The 11,657-nt window shown below is 34.8% G+C and overlaps 1 protein-coding gene across 1 annotated transcript in view; it reads right to left on the bottom strand.

Moving 5' to 3' along the window:
* Positions 1-11,657, bottom strand: part of LOC106161264 (uncharacterized) — a 298,900-nt gene that overhangs the window by 178,119 nt on the left and 109,124 nt on the right. The window contains exons 101-104 of the mRNA XM_087004995.1: positions 11,341-11,570; positions 10,845-11,010; positions 2,338-3,351; positions 28-1,250 (exon numbers count right to left, since the gene is read on the bottom strand). Coding sequence (XP_086861121.1) covers positions 28-1,250; positions 2,338-3,351; positions 10,845-11,010; positions 11,341-11,570 — 2,633 coding nt within the window. The remainder of the gene's footprint in view (positions 1-27; positions 1,251-2,337; positions 3,352-10,844; positions 11,011-11,340; positions 11,571-11,657) is intronic.

Raw genomic sequence — 11,657 nt, 5'->3', positions numbered from 1 at the left:
AGGCAATTTCTTTTCTGCCTCCTTAACCTCAGATGGCACTTCCTCACTGGGAGCAGTAGATACCTCCTCAGGCTTAGTTTCCTCGGTGATCTCAAGTTCAATAGAGGCAACCTGTTCTTCTGTTTTGGCTTCAGAAGGCAATTTCTTTTCTGCCTCCTTTACCTCAGATGGTACTTCCTCACTAGGAGCAGTAGATACCTCCTCAGGCTTAGTTTCCTCTGTGATCTCAAGTTCAACACTGGCCACCTGTTCTTCGGTTTTGGCTTCAGTAGGCAATTTCTTTTCTGCCTCCTTAACCTCAGATGGTACTTCCTCACTAGGAGCAGTAGATACCTCATCAGGTTTAGTTTCCTCTGTGATCTCAAGTTCAACACTGGCCACCTGTTCTTCGGTTTTGGCTTCAGAAGGCAATTTCTTTTCTGCCTCCCTAACCTCAGATGGAACTTCCTCACTAGGTGCAGTAGACACCTCCTCAGGCTTAGTTTCCTCTGTGATCTCAAGTTCAACACTGGCCACCTGTTCTTCGGTTTTGGCTTCTGATGGAAGTCTCTTTTCTGCCTCCTTTACCTCAGATGGTACTTCCTCACTAGGAGCAGTAGATACCTCCTCAGGTTTAGTTTCCTCTGTGATCTCAAGTTCAATAGAGGCTATCTGTTCTTCAGTTTTGGCTTCAGAAGGCAATTTCTTTTCTGCCTCCTTAACCTCAGATGGTACTTCCTCACTAGGAGCAGTAGATACCTCCTCTGGCTTAGTTTCCTCTGTGATCTCAAGTTCAACACTGGCCACCTGTTCTTCAGTTTTGGCTTCAGAAGGCAATTTCTTTTCTGCGTCCTTAACCTCAGATGGTACTTCCTCACTAGGAGCAGGAGATACCTCCTCAGGCTTAGTTTCCTCGGTGATCTCAAGTTCAACACTGGCCACCTCTTCTGTTTTGGCTTCAGTAAGCAATTTCTTTTGTGAAATTTCTTCTTCAGGCTGTGTGACTACAGCCTCTACAGCAACTTTTTCTGGAATTTCGTATTCCAACTGTGCTGTCTGTTCTTTTGTTGTAGCTGGTGCAACAGCCTGCTCTGCTTCAGCTTCAGATGAAATCTGTTCTTCTCTTCCTTCTATAGATTTGGGAATCACATCTGACTGCCACCCTGCAATTGATTCATCAACCAATTCTTCTTCCACTGCTTCAGCTAATATGGCATCTTCTGTTGCTTTAGCTTCATTTGTCTTTACATCACTTGGAGCCTTTGGTTCTGCTATGTAAATAGTCAACCAAATGCACATGTATGTAAACCTATTCATTTGACATCTTACCACTACACCCTTGTTACTTAGTAAAGTAGCCAGTCCATGCAAAATCCAACAGATGCTGTTATAACATGTGCTAAAATTGGAAGCTCACGGAAGTACATACTTGCATAGCAAGTCTATCAAACCCTTTAATTCCACCTTAAAGTATAATCATTGGAACCCAACTGAAGTGCTCTATGTAACATTATCAGTGAAAAGCTGTTTTAGTGTATGTGCACCGTGAATCCAAATTATGTATTACTTAAGGTACAAAAATAATAACAATATCAAAAGCCATCCTGGTGTAAGTGCCTTATGAAAGAGAAACATCCACAAAGTGTTATTTACTAAATCTAACTGTTAGTAACCTGTTTTGTATAACCCTATCAAATACATTAGCCATCCTTCATATTCCTCTATGGCAAAGTTTATGCACACATATTTATAAAATTTACATAAATCATCATACATAAACAAGTACCATACAAAAAGAACATCAATAATGAACTATATAAGCAACCAATTTTGTTGTGACAAAATTAATTCATGACTTACTCCTTTATTTAATCTCCAAGTTCAGGCAAGCATGCATTCCAAAATCACACAAAATATTTCAACACGCAAAATGATCAACACAACAAATCATCAAATCATTCAATAAAATTCATATAACTTCATCACATATATGAAACACCAACAAACAGACATGCCAAATTCAACAAACCAAGGTCAAAATGAAGAAATAGCACTCCAAGCCAAGGGTGTGTGGAAGATAGAAAAGATAATAGAATATAGGTATAATAAAAGTCAATGACAAATGTTTCTTTAAACTTATTTGTAGAATGACTGTAATAAAGATATTTTTCATGGGTTTAAGACAAGAGATAGTGCATGACAGATTAAGCTAGATCTTTGAACAACAAAAAAGTTGTTGATGCATAAAAAGTATTTCATACTGATGGGAGGCCTTTTGTAATGCTATGTTCACAATATAAATGGGGAACCAAAATGAGATTTTACTGCCAACAAGGTCAGTCATATCAACATTCTTACCTTTCAGGAACAGCTCTGCAGTGCTGGTTGCCTGTCCATGTTGGTTGACAGCCTTACAGGTATATTCCCCTTCATCTTCAGGGAATGTTTCTTGGATGACCAGTACACAGGTTCCATCTTCAAGTTCAATGAAATCATACACTTGCTCATCGACAAGCTGTTCTTCATCAAGTGACCAAGTGATATCTGGCTTTGGATGACCAGTAACTTTGCATTCAAATCGGACAAGCTTTCCTTCAGTTTCTGTTATATTACTAAGTGGCTTGACAAAGACAGGTGCCTCACCAACTTCAGGTTTCTCTACAACTGGGGCTGTTAGTTCAACCTGTTCTGTTGTGGGGAGGAGTTTGGTTTCTTTTTCCTCTACACCAATCGTTATTTCTTCTCTGTGAGACTCTACTTGTACAGGGATTTCAGGCTCTGCCTTTTGGAGAGGAACACCCTCCTCCTCTGGTTTCTGTAGCACCTGTTCAAATACCTGTTGCTCTGGTTTCTCATCCTTGGGGAAGGAAATCTGGACCTCAGCTGGGGTTACTCCAGGTGCCAACTTGTCTCCCACATCAAATGTCAACTCCACAGCTTCACCAACTGTCACAGATGGCTTAACTTCAGACACGGGCTGTGGTAGTTCCTTTTCTATAGTGATGGTCTCTCCTGATACCTCAGACACATCAGGCTTAGGTACCTCTGTTACTTCTTCAATGACAGTTTCTACTTCTTTTGTTTCCTCTTCAATAACCTCTTCCACAACTGGGGCAACTTCAGGTTTGGTAACTTCAGTTGTTTCTGTTGTAATAATTGTTTCTTCTTCAGTGACTTGTTCTTTTGGTACTTCAAATACCAGTTCTACTGGAGTGGGCTGCTGTGCAGGTGCCTGAACAGAAATCTGTTCAGTAAAGATCTCCCCTGGTGTAACTTCTTGGATTATTTCTTGGGTAACTGTGGTAGTTTCCTCTACTTCTTCTGTGACAGTTGTTTGTTCTTCTTCTTCTTCTTCAACATCTGTGGTCTCTTCTAGAAGTTAAAGAAATTGAAAAAAATATGTGAAATCAATTACAGTTTAGAAAAGTGTCATAATATTAGCAAACGGATAAAAAAGTTCATGCAATTCAAGTATTCATTCATGCTGCCACTACAATATCTTAAAGTGAAAAAAATACTTGCCACCTTGTAAAGCTACTCAGGATGGAATGTTACTCCTAGGAAATCATTTCTTATGGTAGCATACAATCAGCAGGACAGTGCATCAAGTTTTTTGTTGCCACATATTTCAATATCATGTTTTCATTTTTCACCAAAATTTAACATTTTACATCTTTCTATTCTACTTTTTTACCTTCAATTAATAATTTTACGATTTCTTTTTTTTTCCATATCATCATTATTATCATCTAGACAACAAGATTCTTCATCAACGGTTTAGTTTAACACATCTGCTGGAAAGTTCCCTTAAAAGTTTGTGAATACCTCCACACTGTGCTTACAACCTAATTGTTCTACTACATGGCAATATTATTTGTCATCAATTAAAGCCTAGATTACATTTACACATTTTCAAATGTAATCTTGGCTTTAGCAACATAAACTTTCATTGCTGAACCTTGGCATTTCTGCACCACATTTCTTTTTCCGTTCACATAAAACTACATCTTATCACGGTTGAAATTGTTTAAATGAAAATGCCTGACAGTCTGTACAGACACTTAAACACATGAAACACCTTTCTATTTTCCATTTATTTGATCTGATAAAAGACAATTTTCACATGGCTATAATACTGAATTAAGGGGAATGTGGAAAATTGGAATATTTTCATTGTAAAGAAATATTGCTCTTTTCTTAATGTATATACTTTTTAATTTTGAAATTACACAATAATATTTCACAGTTAAAAGTGTGAAGATTTTAAATAGAGTAACTCAGTCAGTACTGATCAACATGGAGGAATTTTTTAATATGAAATTAATATTCTGGAATTTTTTAATATGAAATTAATATTCTGCAATTGTTGTTCAAAGTGGAGTTTGTGTAATATTTGTGGTGTAGTACAAGTGTTCTCTCACTGTTGTCTATGTACTCTTTCCACTATAATACTTCAATAAAAAAAAAAATTCTATGATCAGCAAATAATGCATGCCATTTTATAGGCTAATTCATCATTTTACAGTTTTTTCTTAAAACAGTCTCTCAGAAATATCATCAATCTTATTTTTGCCTTCGATAAAAAAATGTAAGAATTCACAACATATTGATAACCGAAATATGAATGAAAAAGTCACGCACTTCCCTTTTCCTTTTAAATTGCTGGTTCCACATCTAGGTTCATCTTGGTATTATGTTTCTTTGGAAAAACAGATTTTTTACTCTGATTTGAGATTACACTGAATTATATTGTATTTTACAGAGACAAGATTTAAGGGAGAATTCTGCTGAAGATCAAAATACACTTGACCATAAAAGCTCAGAAACATGAAGTTTTTTTAAAATAATTATAGACTATTCAATGTAATGGGGGAAATCTTCAGTTTAAAAATGTAAAGAATGGTACGTGCATTAACCACCAATATTTGGTTAAAATATTTACCTTAGCTCATATGGTTATTTTATAAGTACTCAAATTAACGATGTTTCTGAATATTTTGGGCAAGTATATATGCATAACTAGCCAAATCTTATAATCTGCATCTTAAAGAGCATAATAATTCAAAAAGCACTGCACACATTTAGGACTTCTTTTTTAATGCTGGGTTTGAAGCACAAATCAATCCATTTCATTTTAGAGAAAAATAATTAAAATACAATCACTGGATTTAAAAAAATACTGTGATTTTCATCTGTATAACTGCCTGAGGTGTGATAAGTAGAGATTGAACAAGAAATCTGAATTTATTAACAAGGCACTTCCCTTTTCTTATTACAAAACTCTGTGAAGTGAGTGTTTAACAGACCATTTACCATAAAGCTTACAGGCCAACTCAATCTTGGACTAGTGTTGAAATACAATCTCAACTGTGTTATTTAGTCAACGATATTCCTTTAACAAGGCATCCAAAAGACTGCTTATCTCAACAGTTTGAGAAGTCTAAGGTTTGCCCCAAAACTTTTTAATGAAACTCCTGTCACCAGCTACCTCAGGTTTATTACTTTTCCAAGCAAATTAATTGAGAAATGTACTGTGTGATCATGATGATATTAAAACATTCCTTGTCTTAAAATGATACATTTATGCCACAGAGGAATTTGAGTTTAAGTTTGAGTTTGTATGATGTTACATTACAATATTTAAGTTACCATATGAACAGGCCTGCTTTAAATTCCCGTGATTCTTGTGAAATATTTTTGACAAAAGTTGTTCCATAAAAGATCACTTTGTTTTTGTATCACTTTTGTACGTTGGTGTAAATAGTAGGTAGACTTTACATACATGAGATGTATGAATTATGTTGAATAGCACATCATTTAAATATAACATTTTGAGTGTTGTTTAAATCTATTGAATCTGACACTAAAGAGAAAAGTGACAGAGTTTTTTGCAACAATTCAATGCTCAAAAATAAAAGGCTAATGATATTCTTCACAATTTTTAGTCATTAGTATTAATTAATTAATATTTTGATAATATATCATTGTTTGACAATTAATGATGGATAATTATATGCATGTGTATTTATCCCCATTATTTGTTACATACTTTCTTTTTTAGGTTGAGCAAACAAAGATGTTCCCAAGTCATGTGATATATCCCGAGTGAAGTTTTGGAATGGCTTTTGATTTTTGTTGGTACTTGATATACAACAGCAAGCACTGAAATAATTTGGACCAATGGCAGAACAGAATGGGGTCATTAATTTGTCATACTTAATAACCATGTAATAAGCCATTTGTTTCTTCAATAAAAAACTGCAGGTTTTATATGCATGAACATATTTCTTTGGAAGCATTTAAAACATTTTTGAGTCAGTCTAAAGTGGTTTTGAAACAATAATTGTGTGTAATACTGATGTCAAGTATCAAAGCTACCATGTCACAAAATAGAATATCAGAGTGAAACTAGGTGACCTTTTTTTCCTGAAATTTTGAAATTTGGAAAAGTATCAATTAAAAATAGTTTCTCAGGCATATTTAACTTGTACGACTGTGTTCAATTTATTTAGCCTTAGTCAGTAGCCTAAGGCAAGAGTTGATTTGTTCATAGAATAATCTTTTTGTGTGTAACTCAAGTATAGTTAGGCTGTGAATGTCACTTTTCTTCAATTCAGCAAAGCTTCAAGTCAGCGGGAAAAACTATTTCTGTTCAAACAAGCATCCAATACAGGGGTTAAAACCAAAGTTGCTCTAAAAGAATAATTTAGTATCAAAACCCATCACCACAAAACAATAAGAAACATGGGCAAAATGTCTTGTAATCTTCATGTTATTTTTTTCCAAAAATGAATTTTTTCTTCATATACTGTATATAAAACCAGAGTGGTTTAAAAAATCAAGACATTTTACCATTTATGCATTTTGCACAAATACCATTGGCTCAATTCTAATACAATCATTGGGTTGGAAATGCAAAATCAAGCATTCAAAACAGAAAATGATAACAGCAGAAAAAATTTGCACTGGTATAAGTGAAACACAAACATGAGCATTTTGGATACACTGAAAAATTTTATGTCTTTGTGCCAAATCTCATAAGCAATGCTAGTCCTCTCTGTCACTTTGCTGCCATGTTATTCAAAGACTCCCTCCCTTCATTGGCTACCAAAAATTCTAGTAGCCTCCAAAACCCAACTTACAGGCAATTCCAATAGGAACCATGCGATGCACCCCAGTACAATCATGCACAGCACAAAGGTGACAAATGAGGTAACAACTAGGGACTGGGACATGTGATTGTGCTCCAAAATTTTCTACAAAACCAAGTGCATATTTTTTTAGAAGGGGTAGATGGTGAGAGAAGAACTCTGTCAAACAGTGTCAATTGTACACTGGACTTACAACCATTTCTCTCTCACACACACACACACACACACACACACACACACACACACACATTCACACTGTGCAAACTTACACTTGAACAACCACACCCACATACATAAAAGTGATTGACATTTTCACACATGGCACATGCATCAGGAGCATTTAAACCTTTTTTATTATCAAAAACATGCTATAAAAACAATTATGAGAACATATGCACAAACCATTGCATAATATTGTGTTTTACATAATATTTTCTTTTAAAATGCAAAAATGCAAGTATAATTTCAAATAATCAATAAATATATCAGAAAAAAACCCACCTAAAACTCCATATCATTTAAATGCTGACAAAATGTCTGGAGGGCTGGTTCATGCCAAAATTCAATGAAACAACTTTTCAAAAAAGTAAGTACAAACTTGGGATTTTCATAATAGCACATGCTCCATTAGGTACATCCATTTGCAAGAACATGCATTGATATGAGGTTCACAATACATCAAGGAATCTACTAATAAATACAGCTTTGTTGGTTGAAATCCACTCTAATCTTATATCACATACCATCTTAAAAGCTATATCTACCTTGACTCCAATATGTTATGTACAGTACACCAAATCAACACACATACAATGGGTAGAAGGGATACACGACAGTCTACCTAAATTACATCTGCAGGTGAGCGTATATAGCATGGTGCATTCAGAGCACGATCGTAGGGGTTTTACAGTGCAGTTACAGGGAGTGCAGCAAGTTTAGAGCTTAATTTCAATACAGATCAGATATGACAAATAAAAATTCATTATTAACAAAATACAGTTTGCGATGACAAAGACAGTACTTTTATTATTACATCTATGCGCACTATTTACAATGTTTTCATTGAAGTCACACCAATTTTCCCAAACCTCTAATTTTTTTCTACTATTAATCATCCTACGGCAACTTGTCAAATTTCTAAAAATTACCTACTGGCTCCCCTCTTTATTGAAATGTAATTAGCAGCTCACCTGCTTAGAAATAACTTAGGTACATTGTTTTTCAATACTACCTACTGCATTTGGTTAGTTTTTCATTGCACAAGCCTCTTGACTTAGAAATTGTATTGGGTATACCACATAAGGGTGGAATATAAAAGAAACTGGTGAGACTACATAACAAATGCTACTAAACAAATGCAGAAGGTTTAACAATCTCATAGCCTGACAGCCAAAAAGTTCCATGCTGTAACAACTTCAAAAAAAGACACCAAGCATAGTAACAAAGTGACAATAACAGCATCACTCTTAGAATATGTAATTCTCAAAGGCTGCATCCTCAGCAGCCATGATCTAGAAAAAAGTTTGATTTGTGAAAGTCATTATCATTACGTAAAGTCTGAAGAATTTGCTGAAATACTAAGGAGCCACGCAATGAATTGTACGGCGATAGCCAATAGCATGAAAATGATCATAAATATCCACATGCTGCCATCTTCCACCATCACTATGGGGAGGGGTTGCCAACCTATTGTACATCTTGCTTTATCATCCTGATGTGTGACTTCAACTTCACGAGTTTGATCGAGTTCACTTTCCTCAGCCTTTTCACATTCTAAAAATCAAGATATTCCAAATCTCTGGATTTTAATAAGTTCCGTTTCTATCTAAATAGTACTACCAGCTATATGATGGTGAATGTCTAATCCTATTGTGTTATGATTGTGATTTAGATTTACAAGATATAAATCAGTTAGCTTACTGCTCTTTAGTTTGCAGAGTGAAGGATATAGATATATAATTACTAGGAAAAATGGATTAATTTGTTTCCATGCTGTTGAAAGTGAACCCAACCAATCACAATAGAGATTTCATTTATATCACATTATATACAACATACCAGAGCAAAGCATCATGGGAGGAGGGTCACTGACAGCACTCACACAAGTTCTAACAGACGGTAAAACTAAGAAGAATGGGAAGACATGCCAAATGTTTTTGTAATTCCAAATAGTTTAAGTGACACACCAACAGCTCTTTAATTTTGTTTTCTAATTTTTCTTTTAATAGTTCAAGAAAAGATTTGATTGTTTTCTTCTGTTTGACCTATTTCATCTCAATGCTCCCATGATGCTAAGCTTAATTTTTAAAGAAGCTTTTATAAAGTGGAAAGCGCGACTATAGAATCCGGGGTATCAGTTCTTTGTCAGACTTTTGTCTTGATTGGGATTTCTGCCACTTGAGGAGTATGTCAACTTCAATTTCATAGAACTCTTCATAAAGAACTTCTTCAATAGCCTCTGTACAAATAAGGGAAAAGAAAGTAAAATTATATACTTGTGGCAAGGTTGAGTTTTTAAGTTAGATATGGAATGGTTATTTTAATGTTAAGTTATGAGGGTTATTTGTAGGATGAATGGCTTGGTAGCTTACCAATAAACATAATAGGGTTACTGAAAATGAAAGGTTATTTGCATTTGTTCTGGGAGGCGGCAAATTTTGGAAATATATTAATCACTGTGTTCAATATTACTGTAGAACTGAGCAATTAGTTAGATGTTTCTGACAAGGAACAAAATAACACTTCTGATTGGGTTTTCTGTGATTGGTTTCACTTTCAACAGCAGTGCAAACTTAAAGTAGAATGTACCCCCAGAGAGAGAGGAAGTTAAGTTAAGAAGAGTGGAAAGCTGAGGAAAATGAAGTATTTAGTGAAGTGAAGTATTAAGATAAAAAGGTTTTAAAAAGTTCCCCCAAGACTAGCATAAATATTATGACATATGACAGGTAGAATTAGAATTATATAAAAGTGAGGCACATATTGTGCTAAAAATTATTATCTGCATAATGAGAATGCAGGATTGGTCCTAACATTGTCAGGAAATGCAATGTTCCAAAACCTCATGTCAATACTGAATTCTGTAGTTAGCATTAAAATTAAACTTTTGACGAGCACTATGTTATTCTATCAAAGCTACCTAGAACTAGAACCTAGTACTATGTGATTAAAAACAAAATGAAATGCAAAAAAAAGATGAAAAAAGAAAAATAAATAAAATACAGCATATTAACTCATGTGAAATGATATACAGCCATCTTACGGTTTACCAAAGCAATAACAATCAAATAATTAACATTCCATAACATAATGTAAATCCAAAGAAAATTTCTAAAAGAAAACTAAAGAAATTTCCATCTTCTGGTGAATATCTATAAACGCTGTTGAAAAGAGTTTCACCCAGGATAAGACAAAATAAAGATAGTGTTGCAAAGCTTATAAACCTATAAGGGCAACAAATAAACAGCCCAAATCATAGCAAAGCAAAAAACTTTTTTGAGAAATTCTATCTCAATAGCATCTACATCTCGAGTCCACCCAATATACACCCCGTGTCTTCTATAAAATGTTGCTCCCAGCCTGTCTTGACTTTGACTGTCACCACCTATCCTACACAACTCACTAGTGCAATAGAGGCAGCAGACACCATACTTACTACTGCTCTTGCTAAACACACCAAAAATAGAATGAGCCGAAGCAATATCAACAGTGGCTTACTTTCAACGAAAAGTTCGGCCCATGTTGTAATTTTGCCAGCTTCATTAACGGCCTCGCACACATAGTCTGCTTCATCCTCCAGTGTACAGCTGGGTATGTGAAGTGTGCAACGGCCATCTTTGTAACTTATCTGCAGGTGATCACTGGTCTGGATCTCAACATTCTCCTATTATTATAAAAAAAGGCATAAACATTTAATCTTTAAAAAAATTTTTTTTTTCAAATATCTATTACAGAAGGCATCGTAAATGTGCTATTTTACGAAAACAATTATTTCTTAGATATTAACATTTTAAATTCAGGATATTCAATCTTTTAATGCACTCTCATCTATTCACACTTTCAAGAAATTTTCTAGCTATTTCATGATATGCATTGCTGAAAAAATTAAGGCATCTACTACAATAAATCAAACTCTGCACAAACACTGATCACACATATCTCCATAATTATATCAATATTTCCTAACATCAATGAACCTTCCAAAAGAACTTACCTGATACCACTTAATCGTTGGCTCAGGGTGACCTGTGACATAACATTCGAAAGTCACTGGCTTGCCTTCTACTGTATCTATAGTGTGAAGAGTTCTAGTGAAGACAGGAACTTCTCTGAGCTCCTCAACTTCTGTGATTTGTTCAACCACTGTTTCTGTCACGTCAGCCACATGTTGAACAATTTGGACTGTCTCCTCAGTTGTCTCCCTTGGTTGTTCTTCTTCAGGTGCTGCAATGCAAACATATATTTCGAATTCTTTAGCAAGTTTTATTCAAATGTATTACATGCAAATTTGTTTAATATAAAATACCCCCA

The sequence above is a fragment of the Lingula anatina genome, chromosome 2 (genome assembly GCF_051362555.1).
Source record: "Lingula anatina isolate TDL-2025a chromosome 2, LinAna3.0, whole genome shotgun sequence".
Lineage (NCBI taxonomy): Eukaryota > Metazoa > Brachiopoda > Lingulata > Lingulida > Lingulidae > Lingula > Lingula anatina.
This window is presented reverse-complemented; position numbering and strand designations above follow the sequence as displayed.